Source organism: Salvia splendens, chromosome 4, assembly GCF_004379255.2.
Source record: "Salvia splendens isolate huo1 chromosome 4, SspV2, whole genome shotgun sequence".
In the NCBI taxonomy this organism is placed as follows: domain Eukaryota; kingdom Viridiplantae; phylum Streptophyta; class Magnoliopsida; order Lamiales; family Lamiaceae; genus Salvia; species Salvia splendens.
This window is the reverse complement of record NC_056035.1, coordinates 32,937,978-32,964,699: the sequence shown is the minus strand read 5'-3', so window position 1 is coordinate 32,964,699 and position 26,722 is coordinate 32,937,978. Positions and strand designations below refer to the sequence as shown.

Sequence of the window (26,722 nt, the reverse complement as noted above, 5' to 3'; positions counted from 1 at the left end):
GAACTCTTTTCATTGTAATACTTGTGTGTTAGCAAAAAATCATAGACATTCCTTCAAGTTAAAAAATACAAGAGTGAAATCATCTTTTGCTTTAGTCCATTCTGATGTTTGGGGTCCAGCACCCATCGCTGGGGGCCAAGGTTTTCGTTATTTTGTTCTCTTTATTGATGACTACTCCCGCATGACCTGGATTTATTTTTTAAAAAACCAAAATGACATGTTTGATAGGTTCGTAGACTTCTATAACCTTATTCAAACTCAGTATAAACAAACCATCCAGATCCTTAGGTCCGATAATGGGGGGGGGGGGGAATTTGTCAATCATAAAATGCAAGAATTTTTTAGGAGCAAAGGGCTAGTTCACCAAACCTCATGTGCATACAATCCAGAACAAATTGCGGAATGAAAAAACCGTTACATCCTAGAAATCACACGAGCTCTTTTAATTGAGTCCAAAGTACCAAAATCCTTCTGGCCCGAAGCTGTCGCCACTGTCGTATACCTCATAAACCGTTTTCCGACCGGAATACTCAAATTTAAAACTCCCCTTGATACTTTTTCCCAATATTTTGAAATCCCATCATCCATGTCTCTTGAACCTAGAGTCTTCGGGTGCTCGGTCTTTGTTCATATCCCTAAGCAAGACCGTTCCAAATTCGACCTTGTGCCCTTAAATGTGTATTCCTTGGCTATGGTAAAAATCAGAAAGGCTATCGATGCTATGACCCAAAACCCGTAGGATACACACCACCATGAATTGCGATTTTGTGGAAGGAGAATATTTCTACACCTAGGGATGTCAATCGGGCCAACCCGTTCGGGTTGTCGAGCCATTCGGGTACGGGCTATTCGGGTTATGATTTTTTCGGGTTATAAAAGTTCGACCCTAACCCTAACCCTTCGGGTTTCGGGCTAACCCACCGGGTTATTCGGGTCAATGCGTATTTTTAATTCTTTTAATATTTTCAAAAAATAATACGTATTTTAAATTTTCTTTAATTATATACATATTTTTAATTAATCATTCAACAATGAAATACATATTTTTAATTTTCTTTAATATTTTTTAAAAAGATTAAGTTATTTAAATTTAAATAACTTATTCATTACATAATTATTTACAAAATATCTATCAATAGTATGTTTATGTTTATGTATTTAAAAGATAAATCAACACTTTGTTTCAAAATTCAAACATAAATCAATTCGTAGAAAATTAAATAAAATTTTCATAACGTGAGAGGTGCATCGTAGATGTAACAAAAATATTTTGAATTGTTAAAGAGTGAATTATCAAGATGCTAGCTAATTAGAGTAACTCTAAGTTTTCTTGAATTATGATTGGTCAAATTTAATTTATTCCAGCTGTAAATAAGTCAAATAATAATTTATCTTTGTTTTAAGAATCATCAAAGTACGCATAATTCAATGACGAAGCGGCGTCAAAACACTTTGCACTATTATATTGGAAATATACTAAAAGAAAGCTTTTATATACGAGTATTTATGAATTCATGAACCACATGGTGATTTTTTTCGTGATCTTATATAGTCGGTTGACGTATTTGGATTTTGCATGGTTTTAGAGGGGTTTTCTTGGATGATTTTGATTATATTTCTATATTTTGGTATGTTTACATGTTTGTTGAGAAATGATAGAAAATTGATTAGAAAATGTACACAAAATATGAGGATGTGCAGCAGCCTTGTTTGAGTCAATGTTTCTCGCGATTTTGAAGTCTGATAAACCTCTAATACATATCATTCTCTTCTTCTTCGAAAGAGCTTCGCGTGGATATATTGCACGCCTCAATCGAAGCTTTGTAGAGAAAGTTATGACCGTTACAAAAACTGCTTGCTGTGCAGAAGCCTTCAACCCGACGGGCCAACCCGTAACCCGAACGGGTCAGCCCGCCTAACCCGACAACCCGAACGGGTCAGCCCGAATGGCCCGATTATAAATTCGGGCTGTGAAATTACAACCCTAACCCTGTATTTTTATCAGATTATTCGGGCCGGCCCGCGGGTTCGGGTTACATTGACATCCCTATCTACACCCAATCTAGCAGTCAGGGGGAGACACAACCTTCAGACAATAGTCCTCACAACGACCTCCTAGATTGGCTGCCTAGTCCTGTCACAGACGTTGGTCCACCTGAGGAAGCTAGCAACACCGCCTGGCCGTCAAGCCCTGTAATACAGAACGAGGAACAAAGTGACACTACCCAACCGTCAACCCCCGCCTTCAATTCCCGAAGTAATCAGTTCAGATGTTGATACTAATCTTGACAGGAACAGTGAGGACGATGAAACTAGTAGAGATACACAAGATCCATACGAACTGCCCCCAAGGAGAACAAGAGGGGTACCTCCTAGACGCTACTCACCAGACTGGAAAGGGAGAAAGGCAAAATACGCAGTATCCAATATTGCGCAAAGTCACTTATCAGAAATGGCCCGAGCCTTCGAAGCTGCTTTATATGAGGAAGAAGACATTCCGCAGACGTTTGAGGAGGCAAATAAGCATAAGCACTGGAGAGAAGCCATGAAGAAGGAGATAGATGCCCTGGTGAAGAATGGCACTTGGGAGAAATATACTTTGCCAAAAGGAAAAAAGCCAGTTGGATACCGATGGATATTCGCCATAAAAAAGAGAGCAGATGGTTCAATCGAGAGATATAAAGCAAGGCTCGTGGCAAAAGGATATACCCAGGTATATGGAGTGGATTATGAAGAGACCTTCTCCCCAGTGGCTAAGATGGAGACCGTGCGAGCATTGTTGTCTGTAGCAGCATGCAAAGACTGGACACTACACCAGTTTGATGTAACTAACGCATTCCTCCATGGGGAACTAGAAGAAAACAAGGAAGTTTACATGGAGGTCCCACAAGGTTTTTCCAAGGAATATGGAGAAGGAGAGGGATGTCGACTACGGAAGACGTTGTACGGGTTGAAACAGTCACCCCGGATCTAGTTCGGAAGATTCTGCCAGGCTATGGTCAAGCACGGATTTCAACAATGTCATTCCGATCACACACTCTTCACAAAAAGGAGGGATAATAAGGTAACATGTCTGATTATATACGTTGATGACATGATTATCACCGGAGATGATGTAGAGGAAATCCAGAGATTGAAGGAGAATATGTTCAAAGAATTCTAGATGAAAGATCTAGGGGCACTGAAATACTTCCTGGGGATAGAAGTGTTGAAATCCAAACGCGGAATATTCCTAAGACAGAAAAAGTACGTCCTTGACCTATTGACAGAAACAGGTCTCCTCGAGTGCAAGCCTGCCGACACTCCAATGATTCCCAACCATGGTTTGAAGATAGAGGAAGGGGCAGAACTCACAGACAGAGAAAGGTACCAACGGCTTGTCGGGAAACTCATATATCTTTCACATATTAGACCCGACATTGCATATGCCGTGGGCATTGTAAGTCAGTTAATGCACCAACCACAAGTTAATCACCTGGAGGCTGCACTGAGAATTGTGCGATACTTAAAAGGCACTAAGGATACGGAGTACTCCTAGCAAAGAGAGAAGACTTGGAGATTGATGGATACACCGATGCTGACTGGGCAAGTAATCCTCTGGATAGAAAATCTACAGGTGGATACTTTACCTTCATCGGAGGAAATTTTGTTACTTGGAGAAGCAAGAAACAAAAAAGTGGTAGCTCTATCTAGTGCCGAGGCAGAGTTCCGAGTAATAAAAAATGGACTCATGGAAATCCTTTGGCTAAGAAGGTTACTCACAGAAATTGGCTTCCCACCTACTCGGAAGAGTCAGTTGTTCTGCGACAATAAGGCCGCCATTAGCATCTCAGAAAATCCGGTGCAACACGACAGAACCAAGCATGTAGGAGTTGATCGGCACTTTATCAAAGAAAAATTGGAAGGAGGCATTATTGAATTCCCGTTTGTCCGGTCTGAAGAATAACTGGCAGACATACTAACCAAAGCAGTTCACCCAAAGATCTTCAAGGAAGTGTTGGACAAGTTAAGCATCGGGGATACCATTGCTCAACTTGAGGGGGAGTGTCAAACATACCAAACTTGAAAGGCATGATCACAAGAGGAAGATTTGTAATTAGTATAAATTGATTCATAATACATTGCCCTAGAATAGGGTGATTTGTTACCATAGATACATTGTACTCTTCCCTACTTAAAGGGAGAGAAACCGATGGAATTGATATACAGAAATAATTAAATTCTTCACTCCAAAAGCTTTCAATGTGCGCAGCTCTTCTGAATCTCTCGATTACCATCGTTAAGATACGGGAGTAACATATTTAGAGAAAAAAAGCCCTGATTTGTGGTGGTGGGAACAGAAATATGGTGGTGTCACTTTCACAGTAGGCAGTGGCCACAGATCCATAATTGAATTCGTAAAATCAAATGATAGCCGCCTTTGAAACTAAAAATCAACCCCAAAATATGAAAATCTCCCTTCACCCCTCCCCTCCACATCTCATTTCCCACAATGAATAAACACTCCATAATTCTCTTTTCTGTTGAAATTTTCAAACTCCTTTCTCTCCGTCTCTATTATATAACGCGCACGCTCGAATCATTCCCAAATTCGTGGTGTTTTTCTCTTTTCCCTTACCTCGATTTCAGATGGCCGCGTACGACAAGAAGAAGACTATCACAACCAGCTTTGAAAAATTACTATGTCGAACATTCCAACCTCTCTCTCTGACGTCCGTCTCACCCTCTTCCGCCTAGCCATATTTCCGGCGAGGTTTCCGACGTGGATACCGCCGCCTTGGAGTCGGAGGCAATCCGGGCCGGGTCGAACCATTCTCGAGGCTGTTCAGCTGGATCAACACGAAAGCCAAGGCCATTTTATGCAAGAATATGGATCCGGGTCGGCCGAAAGGGCATGTGGCAGTTTACGTGGGCCAAAACGACGGCGTTTTTGAGAGGATTTTGGTGCCGGTTGTGTATATAAACCATCCGTTGTTTGGGGATTTGCTAAAGGAGGCGGAAAACGAATCCATCCGGGTGGGCTGACTATACCCTGTCGGATCTCGGAGTTTTGAGAGTGTCCAGACCCGGATCAGTGTACCCGGATCGTGGAGAAAAACGCATACCGGTTTAATGGAGTCTGGAGGAGTTTGATAATTACGATTACGAAAATACTTGTTAGTTGTTAGTACCATATTAGGAGTATTATATTCACTTTTAGTAGAGTTTTTTCCAGTTATTGCGTACCATTCATGATGTATAGATAGATAGGTAATTAAGTTTTGTTTTGGGAGTAGGCAGTTCGTTATATCACAGTATATTCCTTGATGATTTCTGTGATATAATAATCATGAGATTTCAATAATTTAATTCTTGGCTTCAACTCGAGGATATGATTTACCATTAAAAGACGAATACTTATTTGGTCCACACAATCTATTTTTGGTGTAAATTCTATATGAATTTTAACATTTAAATACTACTAAACTCTATTTTTTAGTCTAAACATATTAGTATTTTACAATTTTACGCAATAATATTCCCTCTATTTTATTAAAATAAAATGTTTTTTTAATTATCCCATTAAATTAAAATGTTTTCTAAAATAAAAACAACATTATTGTTATTTTTGAATCTGGCTTATTTTTTTTATTAAATTACAAAATAATACTGCATAAAATCTCATGTTGAATATCAAATGATTCATATTTATTTGGACGAGGAAGAATTATGTTTCCTAGCTTCATGTCCTAAGCATTTTGAACTAGTACATAACTAAAATAAAATCACAATAGTAAATGGTCTCAACATTTGTTCAACTATATCTTGTTCAACACCCACGAGACTCGAGAGACACCCAATGATTAAGCCATCAAAAAAGAGATCCCAAGATCATAACAGGAGGGACACCTAAGGCTTAAGCCACCAAAACATAATGTTTAAGTACCAGAAACTATCAAACATATATATCTATTTTTCTATTTCAAATAATTGCAGAGGATCAATTTTGAACTTTAGCCATTATTTATAAAAAATAATATACTTGCATATTATCGATCTTCGTAGTTAATTCTAAATTGTTAGACATTAGATCAAGCAATTAAATGAGCACGGAGGGATACTATTTTAAGAGTATGTATCATTATAATCTTAATATAAAATTGAACTTATTGATATGAAACTCTAGATACTTAACAGTTAAAACAGATATAAATTCTATTTATTCTGAGCCAATTCTACTCAGATTGCAGATTAATTAGATTAAAAAATTTCAAATTAGAAATTTTTAATCAACTCTCTTAAGTTAGCAAGTTATCTGAGTCCCTCCACTGCTCCAGAAATTTCAAGCTGCATTAAGATTATCTTGATTAATTAAAATTGGCTCCAGCCAATATATCACCTCAGATGTCTCAATCATGAAAATATGGCTTAAATGGTGGAGAATCTACGTTGAGGATAATCAATACCACATCTCATCATACAAAAACACACACTCGAATATTGTGGTTCTCTGTTTAGCATTAACTGATAGTATTTCATACGGTCACAAAAAATAATTTGTTCAACTTCTAATAAATTGGGACACTTTCTCTTCCACTACATATATTTATAAATAAAAATATATATCGCAACCTTCATTATTTCGTCTCCACAACTCCGTGAAACAAGAAAGCGAGAAACGTGTTTTGTAATTGCCTAACAATATTTGATCGAATTATGTTCTAAAAATCGTTATTTTTAACACGCTTTATTAAATTTCTAACAATAAACCATTTTAACTAATTGTCTATTTGAGATCCATTTAAATAACAAATATTGTCTGAAGAGTCGTAGAGTTTTGTTACATCACATATATTGATATATTCTGATGGCATGTGTGGTTTTACGTGCCACAAAAAACAATACGATAGAAATTTTATCAAAATTATAAAGTATAATTTTGATTTTTTCTTGTGTATAGAAATATCTTGGTTTGCACGACTTTGATATGTCATATTTGTGACATTTCCAATTAAAGGTCAATATATATATGTAAGGCAATACGGGAATATTACTTGTAAACACAAGAATCTAAAATTCCTATACACCGTTTGGAAAAGTATTTTCAAACATTTTGAAAATGTACACCTAATGTGTTATTGAAAAAAATTCAAAAGTATATACAATAAGCTGGTTAACGACAACCCAACCTTAACTCCACACCAATTAATTAAAATCGTGGATTATTATTATTATTAAACCATCGACCATGAAAAATATCTGTGATGGGAGAATATTTCATTTAATCTTATATTTTTTAACTGTAACTAATTTCAATGTGGATGAAATGATTATATACATTTGATGCAATATAATTAAGTACAATCTTATAATAATATTTTTTCCATAAACTTACCCTCTTTTTATAAATGTGGTGTAAAATATTAAATTGGAGGTGAAATTTGTTGAAGATGTTGTTTCCAGCTGAAGAATGAAGGCTGATCAAATAAGAGCCGTTGGAGGCTGTTGGGAGTTCGTGGCAAAAGTTAGTTACAAGCGGTTAGGTAGTTAGTTGCTTAGCTGGCTTTTAGTTGCTTAGCTGTCATTTCCGAGTGAGATATTTTTTCTGATCTTAGCTCATTAGAGAAGAGCTCGAGTTGTATAAAAAGAGGGAATCATCTCCTTGATCTTTGTACTTTTCCAGAATTCATAATCAATAAAATTTCTCTCTTTTCTCATCTTTTGTTTTCTCTCTGTATCCCATGGTTTGGTTCGGTATTTTGTGTATCATGTTTGGATTTACCATTTCTACATGGTATCAGAAGTAAACATCTCGTTTCCGCTTCACTCTCTATGTTGATTTCCATCCTTCTTTCTCTTCTATCACGATGAACAACCGTGGAAACCGCGGAAATCGTGGATGCGATGCAATTGTTCCGGCTGAAGATCATACCAGCCCATATTACCTATATCCTAGCGATAATCTGAGTCTCCAGCTGGTTTCTCAAGTCCTCATTGGCTCCAATTACATCAATTGGAGCAGATCTGTTGTCACTGCCCTGGTAGCTAAGAATAAACTCCAGTTTGTTGATGGATCCTTGTTGCGTCCACATGATGATGATCTATTATTCTCTGCTTGGATCCGATGTAATAGCATGGTGGTCTCGTGGTTGCGAAATTATGTTACTCCACAGATATGTTCAAGCATTATGTATTTGGATAATGCTCATGAAATCTGGTCCGATCTCAGTGAACGTTTCTCTCAAGGTGATTCAGCTATATCATATCAACTCAAGCAATAACTCATGGCTCTTGTGCAAGGGCACTCTGATGTTAGTACCTACTTTACTAATCTCAGGATTGTTTGGGATGAATATAAGATGTAATAGTGCTATGCGGTGGCACACACATCAGGAAGCTGAATGCACGATTCAGTTCTTAATTGGTTTGAATCCTTCTTACTCTCAGATTCGATCCACTATTCTATCAACAATACCTTTTCCTTCTTTGTCTAAGCCTTCTCTCTAGTCATTCAAGAGGAGAGACAACGCACCATTGATGGAAGCTTGATGAACTCACCTCCAGTTTCTACCAATGAACAACCTTTTAATGTCAATGCAGTTACTTCTAATTTTGGCCGAGGAAGGTTGCTTTGTTCTCATTGTGGCCGCACTAACCACACTGTTGATAGATGTTTCTCTTTGCATGGATTTCCTCAAGGCTATGGTAAAGGCAGAGGCAAACCAACCTACAAAGACTACAAGGATTTCTCTAATTCTAAAGTGGTGAACTATGTTGATGATTCTGTTTCTGATGGCTATGACAAAGCAGCTGCTGGTTTACAATCTCCTTCACCAAATTTGTCATCTCCAGATCTGCTTCAGCAACTTATTTCCTTGTTGCAGACACAGCTTGCTGCCACATCAACTTCAACCTCATCCCCAACTCCATCTCCATCTCCCATTCCTGCTCAATCCAGTTCTTCTTTCACTCATACTCAGCCAAATGCTTTTACTGGTACTACACTTTTCTCACCCTTTGTTGTTGTCTCCTCTTTACCTTCTTCTCTATGGATTCTTGATACTGGTGCAACTCACCATGTTTGTTGTGATATTGCTCTTTTCACTGATGCATCTCCAGTTTCTGATGCCTTTGTGAATCTGCCAAATGGTGTTAGGGAAGGTGTTACTCATATGGGAACCATAACATTAACACCCACAATCACTCTACATTCTGTACTTTGTGTTCCTTCTTTCTCATTCAATCTAATTTCCACCAGTTCTCTCACTTCATCTATAGCTTGTTCTGTCTCCTTTACTCAAGACTCTATCATAATTCAGGGAGCTTCTCCGGGAACTGTGATTGGGAGGGGTAGAAGACTTGGCAACCTCTATTCTCTTGACACCTCCACTGATATCATTCCAGTTTCCCCAGACTTGAACTCTTGCATAAATTCTGTTGTAGCAATTGATATTTGGCACAAAAGACTTGGTCATTTGTCTTTCAATAAACTCAAGTCTATGAATGATACTCTTTCTTTTTCCAAATCTGCTCATTCTATCTGTGAAATATGTCATTTAGCTAAACAACATCATCTTTCATTTCCCATTTCTGATTCAGTAGCCACTGATATATTTGATCTCATACATTGTGATATTTGGGGGCCTTTTCCCACATGCACCACACAAGGATATACCTATTTTTTTTTACCATAGTTGATGATAAATCTAGGTTTGTGTGGACTTTTCTCATGCAACACAAATCTGATGTCAAGACCATTCTGACTCAGTTCTTTCATACCTTTTCTACACAATTTTCCAGAAAGATTAAAACAATCAGATCTGACAATGGACCCGAGTTCAATCTGCCATCTTTGTATACCTGTGTGGGACCTTAGTCCAACACTCTTGTGTAGAATCTCCACAGCAAAATGCTAGGGTGGAAAGAAAACACCGACACTTACTTAATGTGGCTAGGAGTCTCCTTTTCCAATCACATTTACCTATCACTTTCTGGGGGGATAGTGTGCTTGCAGCTTCTTATATCATCAACCGAATTTCCTCCTCTGTACTGCAAAATAACATCACTCATTTCCATGTTCTCTTTGGTAAAACTCTCTTCTATGCTCACATGAAAGTGTTTGGTTGTCTATGTTTTGCTTCTACTCTCCACAAAGATAGAAACAAGTGTTCTCCCAGAGCCTCAAAGTGTGTTTTTCTTGGATATCCCTCAGGCTACAAGGGATATAGAGTTCTTATTCTTGATTCTATGCAAGAGATAGTAACTAGAAATGTAGTCTTTCATGAAGACTCATTTCCCTTCTCTCACTTGCATCCCTCTTCTTTTCCCTCAGTCACATCAAATAAGTCAGCTCCACCTTCTGCTTCACTACATGATTCTGCCGCACAAAATGATTCTGCCTCACAATATAATTCTGCCGCACAAAATGATTCAGCCGCTCTACATGATTCACCTTCACCAGATCTCTCTGCCTCACAGCATAATTCCACCTCAGATATCTCCACTTTTGCTCCAACAACCAGAACTGGAAGAATAACCAAACCTCCCTCTCATTTAACTGACTATCTGTGCAGCTCTGTCTCTTCATCAACTCCATATCCTATATCTGCCTTCTTCTCTCTATCTAAATTGTCTCCTCAACACCTCAAATACATAGTTCTCATGACTGTCGTGTTTGAGCCAAAATCATATTCTCAAGCCTCTTCTTCCCCTGATTGGCAGCAAGTTATGCAAGAGGAACTATCTGCCCTTGACAAGACTAATACCTGGAAGATTATGCCTCTACCTCCAGGCAAGATACCCATAGATTGTAAATGGGTGTATAAGGTTAAGTTTAGGGCAGATGCATCAATAGAGAGATTCAAAGCCCATTTGGTTGCCATAGGATTCACCCAACTTGAAGGTGTTGACTTTCTAGACACCTTTTCCCCGGTTGCTAAGCTAACAACTGTGAAGTTTTTACTTGCCATTGCAGCTATAAAGGGCTGGACACTCTCTCATTTGAACATTAATAATGTTTTTCTCTATGGAGATTTGGAAGAAGAAATCTACATGAATCTTCCTCCTAGGCTTATTGTTGAGGGGGACAGTTCTGATGGATCCTCAAAGCTTGTGTGCAAACTGAACAAATCCTTATATGGTTTGAAGCAAGCTTCTAGACAATGGTACCTCAAGTTATCAGAAGTGTTTGCTAAGTTTGGACTTCAACAATCAGCCTCGGATCACTCTTTTTTCTTCAAGAAAGAAAACTCCAATTTCTTTGGTGTTGTTGTGTATGTGGATGACATGATGATAGCCACTGATAGACCAGACATGACAGAGGCATTCAAAGTCTTTCTCTCTCAGTTCTTTAGGTTCAAAGACTTGGGAGTCCCAAAATACTTTCTTGGTCTTGAGATAGCAAGAAACAAAGCTGGAATTCTGGTGTCTCAGAGAAAGTATGCAATGGACTTACTCAGAGATGCAGGTTTGTTAGGGTGCAAGCCATCCTCGGTTCCTATGGATCCAACATATCAATTAAGACAAGACACTGGACATCTCATGAAAGATCCATCCAGATATAGAAGGCAGATTGGTAGATTGCTTTATCTGTGTATAACCAGACCAGACATCACCTTTGCGGTCCATAAACTCAGCCAATATGTTTCAAAGCCTTGTGATGAACATTGGGAAGCCACTGAGAAGATACTCAAATACTTGAAAAGCACTCCAGGGCATGGCCTATTCTATTCGAGTGATGCTAGTCCTGCTCTTAGCATCTTTTCAGATGCAGATTGGGCCACCTGCCCTGATACAAGGCGTTCTATGACGGGCTATTGCCTATTTTTGGGCTCCTTCTTGGTTTCTTGGAAGGCTAAGAAACAACATATTGTTTCAAGATCATCGGCTGAGGCCGAGTATAGAGCCATGGCACATGCAACTTGTGAAGTAGTGTGGGCAAGAAACTTGATGAAAGACTGTGGCATTAAAGTTGAGAAAGCAGTTCCTCTATTTTGTGATAATCAAGCAGCGGTTCATATCAGTTCTAATCCGGTGTTTCATGAGCGCACAAAACACATTGAAATCGACTGTCATACTGTGAGGGAGAAGTTTTTGGAAGGCATAATCAAACCTATGCCTATTCGAAATGATCAACAATTGGCTGACATTTTTACCAAACCTTTGGGAGCTTCAGCTTTTGGAAATATCCTTAGCAAGATGAACTTCCACTCCTTATATAGTCCATCTTGAAGGGGGGTGTTGAATATGTTGTTTCCAGCTGAAAAATGAAGGCTGATCAAATAAGAGCCGTTGGAGGCCGTTGGGAGTTCGTGGCAAATGTTAGTTACAAGTGTTAAACAAAGGAAGATTGAGGTCAATCAATCTCAATGATGCTCCAGAAATAGTTAGGCAAAATTAGAGGAATAGATTGATAGCATTAAAGGATATTGATACTATTAAATGTATTCCATATATATGTCTCATGTAATACCTATAAAAGGGGCTCCCGTATGTAGAACAAAACATCAAGAAGTATTCAATAAACCTTTATTCTCCTTCATTTCTCCCAAGCTATGCTCGATATACTTTTGAAGATGGTATCAGAGCGGGTCGCCGACTGTGGGTCATATTTAACTGACCCAGCAGTATATCTGGGCTTAAACCAAAAAAAATGACTGACCCAGCAGTATAACTGGGCTGAAAATTTGGGCCAAGTGGTCCCAACCGATCGAAAAAAATTGGACCGATTGTCCAATCGATTAGAAAAAAAAAAGTCCAACCCCTCCAAGGTTCACCTTGAAGGGTTAAATTGGACCGATTGTCCAATCGATTAGAAAAAAAAACCTCCAAGGTTCACCTTGAAGGGTTTGAGGGAGGGTGTTGGCAATTGAAACTAAAAAATATAACATATAACTGTCCCACATCGGTGCCAAGAGAAAACTGAAACTAGTATATAAGTCTCATGGGCCACTCCTCCTATCACCAATTGGTTTTAGGATGGAACACATGGATTTCTATCATGGTATCATGGTTTTGGGGTTGGTAAGGTATCTGTGGTGATTATATCTCTCTGGTTTTGCGCAATACTTGTGCGCATGAATTCGGCCAACATTCGAGCGAATTGCTCTGTTTCCGTTGGTTTTATTGGTTCATCGTGTTCTGACATGGTTTATGGCTTTTGGCAGGGTCTGCCGGATCTTGGTTAAGGGGTTCGGGATTGGTTTCGAGACAGTGATGAGACTACTCTGAGTCTCACCCCCGCTCTGACGTTATCCAACTGCTTATATGTTCCTTCCATGTCACATAAATTGTTATCAATTAGTCATGTGACAAAAGAATTAAATTGTACTCTCCTAATGCAACCCAACTTTTGCCTTTTGCAGGATATCAGAACAGGGGTAATCATTGGACGTGGCACTGAGAGGGACGGGCTGTATTATGTGGACGAAATAGATCAACAAGGAACTGCGTTGCTAACTCATGGATCATCAGACAGGGAAGCATGGCTCTGGCATCGTCGTTTATGACATCCATCCTCGGGTTATTTAAAAATTCTCTTTCCTAAATTTAGTCAAGAAATGTATTGTGAGACCTGTATGTTGGCCAAGAGTCATAGGCATACTTATAAACCTAATAATACCCGAGTTGATTCGTTGTTTTCCCTAGTCCATTCTGATGTGTGGGGTCCATCTCCGGTTATAGGGGGACAAGGGTTTAAATACTTTCTTCTCTTTATAGATGATTGCAGTCGTATGACATGGGTCTATTTTATGAAACAAAAAAACGAAGTCTTTGAACATTTTAAACACTTTCACACCCTGGTACAAACCCAATTTCAGAAAACCATACAGATTCTTAGATCCGACAACGGGGGAGAATTTGTGAACTCGAGCATGAAGACCTTTTGCCACGATAAGGGTCTATTCCACCAAACTACATGCCCCTACACCCCGGAACAAAACGGTGTGTCTGAAAGAAAGAACCGTACTCTTCTAGAAATGGCGCGTGCTATGCTAATCGAATCCAACACCCCCAGAATTTTTTGGCCTGAAGCTATTGCCTCATCTGTCTATCTCACAAATCGACTACCCTCTAGCACGCTGAATCTCAAAACACCACTAGAAGTTCTTTCCACACAAGCTCAAATTCCTTTGCCCTTAACCCTTCAGCCTCGAGTGTTTGGATGCTCGGTTTATGTCCACATACCCAAGCATGAGCGGACCAAACTATCACCCTGTGCCGTAAAATGTGTTTACGTGGGATATGGGGCGTCTTAGAAAGGATACCGGTGCTTTGATCCTAAATCCGGTCGTATGTTTACCACCATGAACTGTGATTTCCTTGAATCCGACTATTTCTTTAACCACCTTAGCAGTCCGGGGGAGAGGAACGACCGTGACCTACTAAGTCGGTTAAATACTTCAACAGTGGCAGATCCACCAAAGGGAACCGTCAACGGAACAGCGCAGTCCTCAGAAATACAGCCCACACCAATCAGTGACATCGCCCAGGAGAACCCTTTACTGATATCCACTGTAAGTAATTCTGATACTCCATCTGAATTTGGCCTCGGGAACAATATTCCCGAGGTTCCTATATCGAGTGAGACTGACCATGAAACAGATAGTGAGCCTGAACCAGACAACCAAACTGAGCCAGAGATCTGCGACTTACTGGAAGAGCAGATGAATGAGGAAGTTGGAGGATATAAACTTCCGCCAAGAACCAACCGAGGAGTTCCACCAAAAAGATACAGCCCTGAGGCCATAGGCAAGAAAGCTAAGTACTCAATAGCCAACATGGCTAAAGGGCAACTCTCCGAAATGGCGCATGCATTTGAAGCAGCACTTTATGAAGAAGAAGAAGAGATTCCTTGCACGGTGGAAGAGGCTTGGAGACACAGACATTGGAAAGAGGCGATGCTAAAGGAAATGGGTGCACTAGAAAAGAACAACACTTGGGAAAAGTGCATGATACCAGACGGGAAGAAGGCAGTCGGGTGCAAATGGGTGTTTACTATCAAGCGGCGACCGGACGGTTCCATAGAAAGGTACAAGGCACGGTTGGTAGCGAAGGGTACACGCAAACCACGGAGTTGACTATGATGAGACATTCTCTCCAGTAGCAAAGATGAACACTATCTGAGTGCTACTATCGGTTGCTGCAAACAGAGACTGGTCGCTGCATCAATTCGACGTCACAAATGCTTTCCTCCATGGGGAACTAAAGAGAGAAGTATTTATGGAAGCACCACCAGGTTTTTCGCAAGGGTACAAAAAGGGAGAAGGATGTCGGCTGAAGAAAACTTTGTATGGACTTAAGCAGTCCTCCAGAATTTGGTTCGGGAGGTTCACATAGGCTATGACAAAGTATGGGTTCAAACAAAGCCACTCGGATCACACATTATTTCTGAAAAAACGGGATGGCCGGATTACATGCTTGATCATCTATGTAGATGACATGATCATAACTGGAGATGATGCAGAGGAGATCGAGAGACTCAAGGGGAGTCTATCTCAAGAATTAGAGATGAAGGACTTGGGGAATCTCAAGTACTTCTTGGGAATAGAGGTACTAAGATCTGAAGGAGGAATTTTTCTGAGGCAGAAGAAATACATCCTAGATATCCTGGCGGAGACAGGACTTCTGGATTGCAAACCGGCCGATACACCAATCTTAGTTAATCACGGACTACAAATCTCCGAGGGGGCGCAGCTAGCACACCAAGGCCAATATCAACGTTTGGTTGGAAAGCTTATTTACCTATCCCACACTAGACCTGATATTGCCTATGCAGTCGGAATTGTGAGTCAGTTCATGCATCGACCACAGAAGGATCACTATGAAGCTGCATTAAGAATAGTCAAGTACCTTAAGGGAACAGTCGGTCATGGAATACTGTTCAAGAAGAATAAACTCCGAGGAGTACACGGATACACGGATGCTGATTGGGCGTGCAACCCAGTCGACAGAAGATCAACAGCAGGTTATTTTACCTTTGTTGAAGGTAATCTAGTCACTTGGAGAAGCAAGAAATAAAAAGTAGTAGCATTATCCAGCGCTGAAGCAGAATTCAGAGGAATTAAAAGTGGGCTAATGGAAATATTGTGGCTAAGGAAACTAATGAAGGAGATCGGACTAACTTTAGAAAAAAGTCAACTCTTTTGTGATAACAAAGCAGCCATCAGTATATCCGAGAATCCAGTACAACACGATAGGACGAAACACGTCGAAGTCGACAGACACTTCATCAAGGAAAACATTGAGAGTGGAGCAGTAGAGCTACCCTTTGTTCGATCTGAAGATCAACTGGCTGATATTCTTACCAAGGCCGTTAACTCGAGAAGCTTTACGAGTGTATTGGGCAAGTTGAGTTTTGGAGATCCCACCACTCAACTTGAGGGGGAGTGTTAAACAAAGGAAGATTGAGGTCAATCAATCTCAATGATGCTCCACAAATAGTTAGGCAAAATTAGAGGAATAGATTGATAGCATTAAAGGAGATTGATACTATTAAATGTATTCCATATATATGTCTCATGTAATACCTATAAAAGGGGCTCCCGTATGTAGAACAAAACATCAAGAAGTATTCAATAAACCTTTATTCTCCTTCATTTCTCCCAAGCTATGCTCGATATACTTTTGAAGATGGTATCAGAGCGGGTCGCCGACTGTGGGTCATATTTAACTGACCCAGCAGTATATCTGGGCTTAAACCAAAAAAAATGACTGACCCAGCAGTATAACTGGGCTGAAAATTTGGGCCAAGTGGTCCCAACCGATCGAAAAAAATTGGACCGATTGTCCAATCGATTAGAAAAAAAAAAGTCCAACCCCTCCAAGGTTCACCTTGAAGAGTTAAATTGGACCGATTGTCCAATCGATTAGAAAAAAAAAACCTCCAAGGTTCACCTTGAAGGGTTTGAGGGAGGGTGTTGGCAATTGAAACTAAAAAATATAACATATAACTGTCCCACATCGGTGCCAAGAGAAAACTGAAACTAGTATATAAGTCTCATGGGCCACTCCTCCTATCACCAATTGGTTTTAGGATGGAACCCATGGATTTCTATCATAGTATCATGGTTTTGGGGTTGGTAAGGTATCTGTGGTGATTATATCTCTCTGGTTTTGCGCAATACTTGTGCGCATGAATTCGGCAAACATTCGAGCGAATTGCTCTGTTTCCGTTGGTTTTGTTGGTTCATCGTGTTCTGACATGGTTTATGGCTTTTGGCAGGGTCTGCCGGATCTTGGTTAAGGGGTTCGGGATTGGTTTCGAGACAGTGATGAGACTACTCTGAGTCTCACCCCCGCTCTGACGTTATCCAACTGCTTATATGTTCCTTCCATGTCACATAAATTGTTATCAATTAGTCATGTGACAAAAGAATTAAATTGTACTCTCCTAATGCAACCCAACTTTTGCCTTTTGCAGGATATCAGAACAGGGGTAATCATTGGACGTGGCACTGAGAGGGACGGGCTGTATTATGTGGACGAAATAGATCAACAAGGAACTGCGTTGCTAACTCATGGATCATCAGACAGGGAAGCATGGCTCTGGCATCGTCGTTTATGACATCCATCCTCGGGTTATTTAAAAATTCTCTTTCCTAAATTTAGTCAAGAAATGTATTGTGAGACCTGTATGTTGGCCAAGAGTCATAGGCATACTTATAAACCTAATAATACCCGAGTTGATTCGTTGTTTTCCCTAGTCCATTCTGATGTGTGGGGTCCATCTCCGGTTATAGGGGGACAAGGGTTTAAATACTTTCTTCTCTTTATAGATGATTGCAGTCGTATGACATGGGTCTATTTTATGAAACAAAAAAACGAAGTCTTTGAACATTTTAAACACTTTCACACCCTGGTACAAACCCAATTTCAGAAAACCATACAGATTCTTAGATCCGACAACGGGGGAGAATTTGTGAACTCGAGCATGAAGACCTTTTGCCACGATAAGGGTCTAGTCCACCAAACTACATGCCCCTACACCCCGGAACAAAACAGTGTTCTGAAAGAAAGAACCGTACTCTTCTAGAAATGGCGCGTGCTATGCTAATCGAATCCAACACCCCCAGAATTTTTTAGCCCTTAAGCTATTGCCTCATCTGTCTATCTCACAAACCGACTACCCTCTAGCACGCTGAATCTCAAAACACCACTAGAAGTTCTTTCCACACAAGCTCAAATTCCTTTGCCCTTAACCCTTCAGCCTCGAGTGTTTGGATGCTCGGTTTATGTCCACATACCCAAGCATGAGCGGACCAAACTATCACCCTATGCCGTAAAATGTGTTTTCGTGGGATATGGGGCGTCTTAGAAAGGATACCGGTGCTTTGATCCTAAATCCGGCCGTATGTTTACCACCATGAACTGTGATTTCCTTGAATCCGACTATTTCTTTAACCACCTTAGCAGTCCGGGGGAGAGGAACGACCGTGACCTACTAAGTCGGTTAAATACTTCAACAGTGGCAGATCCACCAAAGGGAACCGTCAACGGAACAGCGCAGTCCTCAGAAATACAGCCCACACCAATCAGTGACATCGCCCAGGAGAACCCTTTACTGATATCCACTGTAAGTAATTCTGATACTCCATCTGAATTTGGCCTCGGGAACAATATTCCCGAGGTTCCTATATCGAGTGAGACTGACCATGAAACAGATAGTGAGCCTGAACCAGACAACCAAACTGAGCCAGAGATCTGCGACTTACTGGAAGAGCAGATGAATGAGGAAGTTGGAGGATATAAACTTCCGCCAAGAACCAACCGAGGAGTTCCACCAAAAAGATACAGCCCTGAGGCCATAGGCAAGAAAGCTAAGTACTCAATAGCCAACATGGCTAAAAGGCAACTCTCCGAAATGGCGCATGCATTTGAAGCAGCACTTTATGAAGAAGAAGAAGAGATTCCTTGCACGGTGGAAGAGGCTTGGAGACACAGACATTGGAAAGAGGCGATGCTAAAGGAAATGGGTGCACTAGAAAAGAACAACACTTGGGAAAAGTGCATGATACCAGACGGGAAGAAGGCAGTCGGGTGCAAATGGGTGTTTACTATCAAGCGGCGACCGGACGGTTCCATAGAAAGGTACAAGGCACGGTTGGTAGCGAAGGGGTACACGCAAACCACGGAGTTGACTATGATGAGACATTCTCTCCAGTAGCAAAGATGAACACTATCCGAGTGCTACTATCGGTTGCTGCAAACAGAGACTGGTCGCTGCATCAATTCGACGTCACAAATGCTTTCCTCCATGGGGAACTAAAGAGAGAAGTATTTATGGAAGCACCACCAGGTTTTTCGCAAGGGTACAAAAAGGGAGAAGGATGTCGGCTGAAGAAAACTTTGTATGGACTTAAGCAGTCCTCCAGAATTTGGTTCGGGAGGTTCACATAGGCTATGACAAAGTATGGGTTCAAACAAAGCCACTCAGATCACACATTATTTCTGAAAAAACGGGATGGCCGGATTACATGCTTGATCATCTATGTAGATGACATGATCATAACTGGAGATGATGCAGAGGAGATCGAGAGACTCAAGGGGAGTCTATCTCAAGAATTAGAGATGAAGGACTTGGGGAATCTCAAGTACTTCTTGGGAATAGAGGTACTAAGATCTGAAGGAGGAATTTTTCTGAGGCAGAAGAAATACATCCTAGATATCCTGGCGGAGACAGGACTTCTGGATTGCAAACCGGCCGATACACCAATCTTAGTTAATCACGGACTACAAATCTCCGAGGGGGCGCAGCTAGCACACCAAGGCCAATATCAACGTTTGGTTGGAAAGCTTATTTACCTATCCCACACTAGACCTGATATTGCCTATGCAGTCGGAATTGTGAGTCAGTTCATGCATCGACCACAGAAGGATCACTATGAAGCTGCATTAAGAATAGTCAAGTACCTCAAGGGAACAGTCGGTCATGGAATACTGTTCAAGAAGAATAAACTCCGAGGAGTACACGGATACACGGATGCTGATTGGGCGTGCAACCCAGTCGACAGAAGATCAACAGCAGGTTATTTTACCTTTGTTGAAGGTAATCTAGTCACTTGGAGAAGCAAGAAACAAAAAGTAGTAGCATTATCCAGCGCTGAAGCAGAATTCAGAGGAATTAAAAGTGGGCTAATGGAAATATTGTGGCTAAGGAAACTAATGAAGGAGATCGGACTAACTTTAGAAAAGAGTCAACTCTTTTGTGATAACAAAGCAGCCATCAGTATATCCGAGAATCCAGTACAACACGATAGGACGAAACACGTCGAAGTCGACAGACACTTCATCAAGGAAAACATTGAGAGTGGAGCAGTAGAGCTACCCTTTGTTCGATCTGAAGATCAACTGGCTGATATTCTTACCAAGGCCGTTAACTCGAGAAGCTTTACGAGTGTATTGGGCAAGTTGAGTTTTGGAGATCCCACCACTCAACTTGAGGGGGAGTGTTAAACAAAGGAAGATTGAGGTCAATCAATCTCAATGATGCTCCAGAAATAGTTAGGCAAAATTAGAGGAATAGATTGATAGCATTAAAGGAGATTGATACTATTAAATGTATTCCATATATATGTCTCATGTAATACCTATAAAAGGGGCTCCCGTATGTAGAACAAAACATCAAGAAGTATTCAATAAACCTTTATTCTCCTTCATTTCTCCCAAGCTATGCTCGATATACTTTTGAAGAACAAGCGGTTAGGTAGTTAGTTGCTTAGCTGGCTTTTAGTTGCTTAGCTGTCATTTCCGAGTGAGATATTTTTTCTGATCTTAGCTCATTAGAGAAGAGCTCGAGTTGTATAAAAAGAGGGAATCATCTCCTTGATCTTTGTACTTTTCCAGAATTCATAATCAATAAAATTTCTCTCTTTTCTCATCTATTGTTTTCTCTATGTATCCCATGGTTTGGTTCGGTATTTTGTGTATCATGTTTGGATTTACCATTTCTACAAAATTTATGTGAGGCTCAAAAAAATGATACGGTACCTTCTATATAAAGTTATGATTGGAACAATAACTAAAATTCAAATATAAAGAATCGTGCAATTAGATGTTGAAAGAAGATGAAGGGTGTTTCATAATTGCTATTTTCGGGCCTTATTTGCTTAATTAGGCTTAGGCTGGTCTAGAATTGTATAGTAATTTGTTAACTTTGAACCAAACTTTCACCAAAACTAAACGTTGATTATAAAGCATCAACATCTAAATGTGGTAGCATATTAACAAATTCAATACTTGTTCAGTACAGGGCATCATTCCGAATAAAAACATTGATCGCTATTTATTTATTTTTTTAAATTAAATGATTTTTTTGTGAATATATGATGACAAAAATAAAATTTCTCTTTTTTTCATTGTCTATAGAAGAATTAATCTTTTCGTATTTCTTTTTTTCTCACTCCAATTAAGAATAATGTTGGAGGAAAAATGAAGAATAAGCCAGTGCCATTATTTTAATAGACAAGTAATAGAAAATAAGGAATCAAGGATTTTAAACAATAAGATTCTCTTTTTTCTTATTTTCTGGTAATAAAGTTAAAATTAAAGATAATGCATCGAAAAGGAGAAAGAATTGGTGATATAATCAACTTATTTTCTTTCTATTTGAAAAAGTTTTTTAAAATAAAATTTCTTCAGTTTGCTATTTAAAATTTTGATTGTTTTCATGTAATTATATGTTATATTAATTTCTTACATTTATAGTTCACGATTTGTGTGTATTTATATTAACATACAATTATTGCATTAATGTTTATTTCGAATCTAAAAATTAAAATTTTGGATTCGCCACTGCGGACTACTAGTGTGCATATAGAAGGTTAGTCGCTCTTGAAGATTGTAGGTGCATTGCGGCGCACTGCCGCACATGTTAAATTTAAGCACATGCTTATTTAAATGTCTGGTTTTGTCACTAGCTGAAATAGTGCCACATCCAAGAATAAGTGCCCCTTAAATATCAGTTTCCGGTGCTTTCAGTTAGTTCTCACTTGGTTTCATAAGTGATTTTTTCACTTAGTTCTCTGATGCAGAAATGGATGAGAATGACTGAACTGGTAAATAAATAACTCAATTAATTGAGAACTTCGGAGTATAAAAATTCAATGTAAAATTATATATTCAAAGTCTGTCTTTAAATTCAACAATGAGGCATTTATATAAGAAAAGAGAAATCCTAAACTTATGGAAAATAAAACTAGAAGGAAATAATTAAAAGGAAATAACTGGAAGGAAATAAATAAAAAAAGGAAATCCTAATTTGATAAAAAGAAAAACAATTAATATTTTTCATTCTACTAATTCTACTAATTTAGGAAATGAATAAAAACAAAAAATACTAGAAGTGCATCATACTCCCTCTACTTGTGACTCGTGTCGTTGGTTTGCCATATGATTCTACATTTTGCAACTCTGTGTTGTTATTGTCTTGGTTTGAATTGTATTATAATACTAATCTTTTGGCTCGCCACTTTAAAAAGACTGAGTATTAGGTTCTATAATCAATAAACGGTTATTAAAAAAATAACTTTCGAGTTTTATTTATTTATTTATATGATGGGGCTAAAATAAATATCAAATATTGTATTGTACATTGCTCATCGAATAATTTTATACGTTATCCTTATTTGACTTAAAATAGCCCTTATTATAAAAAAAATAAATATAATAACAACTAGATTGTTCACCCCCTATGATGGTGTTCGGTTTTCTAGATAAAATAGTACCAAGATATAATCTGGGATTAATTGGTGAGATTATTTTAGTTGGAGGGGGTTGGCTATGACTAATTATCACATGATTATCTATCTAGGATTGAGTTGTGAGATTCAATCTCATGAACCAAACTCAGTACATATTTAATCCCGAAATACAATCTTCTCCTAATTTCAAAATCTGTCGAGATTTGGATTCAATAAAACCCTAAGTTTTTCATATCTTGGGTAGCCCCTTTAAATCTTATCTTCTATTCCTGAATTCCTCAATAGAAATAAAAAGAGAGTAGATTCAGAAACTGGGTTTGTTGTAGTCTATGACGGAAAAAACGACCACACCGACGAGCAGTGTAGCAGCAGAACAAAGATGGCAACATCGACATTCACATTCCTTTTGCCGGAGATAGAGGCCATTATAAAGCAAGGCACAAGAGGCTATACAAGAAGTTATGTTTATTGAATTTTAACTTGTGTTACACTACTCCACCTTTAATTATACGAGTAGTTTTTTAATTCAATCATATAATGTTATTAATTACTGTTAAGGATGATTATATTTTTGCCATTAATATTATTATTAAAGTTATTAAATTTAAAGTGAACTACATGAATAGTCTCTTCTTTTAGTAATGAACATTGATAGTGTCTTGAGATGGTACAAAGTTGATGATTTATTTTACAGAACATTGATAGTGTCTTGAGATGGTACAAAGTTGATGATTTATTAACTTACATAATAGAACAACAGTAATAAGGGAAATATTGCTCTAGTGGATTTAATATTCATTAATAAAGCATAAAATAGCCTATTAAGAAACAAAGTTTACAACTAATTTATGTCACGTAGTATTCTCATTCCACTTAACCTTTTCTTATCAATTTTATGATACAATACATTAAAACACTAGCTGAGTTAACTCATATTATCAATTAATCATGGACGGATGGAGTATAATATTAGTAAAATTAATTATAAAGGTTATGCTTTTTATTTAAAAGTTCTTTAGTCCTATAAACATACATATGTAATTGAGGAGTATCATATAATAATAAATTGAATTTGAATAGTATGCTTTCTCTTAATTCTCCAACGGCTAGTAATCTCAAATGGAGTATGAATCTTTTAGGGTTGATGAATGCAAGTTGATCCTAATTAACTTTGTGCACTGGCTGAATTAAAAAAGAATAATGATAATGATATTTATTCATTAATAATTAGTGAGCATGAATGAAAGAAAGTGTAGAAGCAAGTAATTGAAATACTATCAAAAGCCAGGGGTAAATGGCACATTGGTGGCCGGCAGCCAAGAATTGGCGTCAATGAAATTCCCCGGCGCAAACTGTGCGGCGACGGATGGGCTGGTGATGACGTGATAACCGGTCCAATTGACCCGATTGGCGGTGGAGGAGCCGGGACCGGTATTGGCATACTCGGCGTAATACAAGGTATTCAAACCGAGGTTCCCGTCCCAAGGAAGCCAACCAGCCGGGTCGATCAAGCTATCGAGCTCGGTCTTCATGAACACCGTCCGCGAGTACACCTTCCACGGGCGGCCCAGATAGGACTTGACGGATCCCTGAACGGATCGGAGGTCCGGGGCTGCGGTGACACGGCAGTTGTGGATGATGATGCCTGTTTTAACGTTCGGGTCGGTCCGGCCTTGCGCGGTGATGGTATTGATCTTGTGGGGCGGGTCACGAAGGTAGATGTTGCAGTTTTGCAAGACGGCGGCGGCGTTTCCGAAGATGAAGTCGACTGTGCCGTAGATATCGCAGTTGCGGTAGAACTGGCGTTGGTGGTTGACGTAGAGGGTGTCTTGGTACCCTTCGAAGCTGCACTGATAAAACACGGAATGGTCGGCATCCGAACGCAGAGCCACGGCCTGCTGGTTCTCGGGCCCTGCCGTGTTCCGGAATGTGATGCTGCGGCCGATGAACCCGTAGCCCGCAACTCCTGCGTCAAATTAATTAATTAATTTACATGATTTAATTGTGTACATATTTCGATTTCGCATGAATTGATTAATAGTATGATGTTCCATATTTTATAAATCCAAAATACTAGTAGTAATTAACCAAAAAAAGTACTCCTACTAGTTACTGAATTAAGTATGCTTGAAAAATACTAGTAAAATCCAAAAATAGTAGACAAATTAATTAAGTGACATACCAACAGTGGCCGATTTGGTGGTGGTGAAGCCGGTGACGTTGCTTCTGTTTCCGGTGATAATAGTCCTCCCAATTCCGTCACCCAACAACATAATATTAACCAAATTCTCCCCAATTTCCACATTCTCCACATACGTTCCCGCCTTCACATAGATCACATACCTGCTGCTCCCCGATGGTGCGGCTGCCACCGCATCCCCCACCGTCTTAAAATTCCCCGACCCGTCCTGCGCCACAACCAAGTCCGCCCTCGGGATGGACGACTGAAGCAGCTCCAGATCACCGGAAGGAACCCACCCTGGAAACCCTTCTTCATAACTCATCGGCGACATAGACATACTATCATCAGAAGTAGAACCCTCATTGTTCAAAGCTAGGGTATTGCTCACCAACAAACTCACGTTGTTAGCCAATATGGGAAACACAGTGTAATAATCTTGGATGCCCATGTCACCGAAGCCGTCAATGCACGTCTCCATATTGGTGAGTGCCGCGCTCAGCCACGTCTGCTTGTCATCCGCGGTGCACTTGTTGTCGGTGTCAATGGTCTTGTTGAGGAAACGGATGGCTTTCCCATAGAGGTCGACGCAGTCGGCCCAGGCTGCCCTCTCCCGAGCGGAGCGACACTTGGGGCCGAGTTGCTGGAGACCACTCTGCACGTGTATGCAGCGATCGAGGGCCATCTGCAACGACACCTTCAGGAAGTCGGGCTTTTCATGTATGGAGGAGACGTCGTATAATTTAGGGTTTTGTGTGAGGAAATACTCACACGGTTCGGGGTTTGGGGTTTGGCTGCACCATGAGATGGCCGCAGAGCCTGAGGCTTTGGCACACGTAAATGATATGATCGCAAACTGGAACAAGACTAGTAGTATTATTTTCGCCATTACTGTGCTTGTGTTTTTTTTTATGCTTTCTTGTCTTCATTTAGGTGTGTTTAAATAGGGAGGGGGCCGGAGTTAATTTCATCATGTATACGCCTTAGATTAATAAGATCAGCTTGATGACAAATTAATTTGATCATGTATGCGTAGGTTAATATGATCCAGTTGATGACTGGAATTACTATGGATATCACTTCTGTGTTTATGGAAATATATATGGATCATGTTTAATTATCGAGCTCATATAAGATTTTAATTAAAAGATCATTGTGGTGCTGTGCATGCATTATGAGTTAAGTTTGACGTGGACTCACTACATAATAGTACTAAGTAAAACTTATCCAAGCTAGCACGGAATATTCTATGATGATCGATATATATTTATTTATGGACTAATATCCGTTCGAAATGTATATCATAACATAAATAAGACCGACTACGCTTAATTTGTAACGCCCCGCTTTCGGAACCCTAATTTGCGAAGCATAAAATTTTTGCATTTAATGCTTTTAATGCCGTGAAGTATGTGAATTAAATGATGAGTAAATTAATTGCATGTTTTCTGTGTGACCTAATTGTGTTTTGGAATTTAAATTTGATTTGATTAGTCAAATCCGTTGAGCATATGACGTGGCTGTTGAATAGTCAAAGATGTGAAACATATGACGTGGCCATTGAAATGTCAAAGTGTTGAGAATATGTGGTGGAAGTGAAAATGGTTGAAATTGTGCCGTGGCTGTGTGAATAATCTATGCGGGGTGAAATATATTGTGGCGAATTATTTCTTAAGGGATGAGTGAGATTAAATAGTAGCATCAGTATTCATTTGACATTTTCGACCCCTGTTATTATTGGAGAAGAAATCCTATTTTTCCTTGGATTTAATTAATTGCTTGGGATATTTATCCAAATTAAATCCAAAACCCGATTATTCCTTATTTTCTCCATGAGAATTCGACTCCTATGCTTGTTCCAAGG

General features: G+C 39.4%; 1 protein-coding gene across 1 annotated transcript; it reads right to left on the bottom strand.

Annotated features, from left to right (window-relative positions):
- Positions 1–23,956: 23,956 nt before the first annotated feature.
- On the bottom strand, positions 23,957–25,747 carry LOC121801002 (pectinesterase 2-like). The gene is made up of 2 exons (XM_042200481.1): positions 24,862–25,747; positions 23,957–24,645 (listed from the first exon to the last, which is right to left on the bottom strand). The coding sequence occupies exons 1-2, from the start codon at positions 25,745–25,747 to the stop codon at positions 23,957–23,959; spliced, it is 1,575 nt and encodes a 524-aa protein (XP_042056415.1).
- Positions 25,748–26,722: the final 975 nt, after the last annotated feature.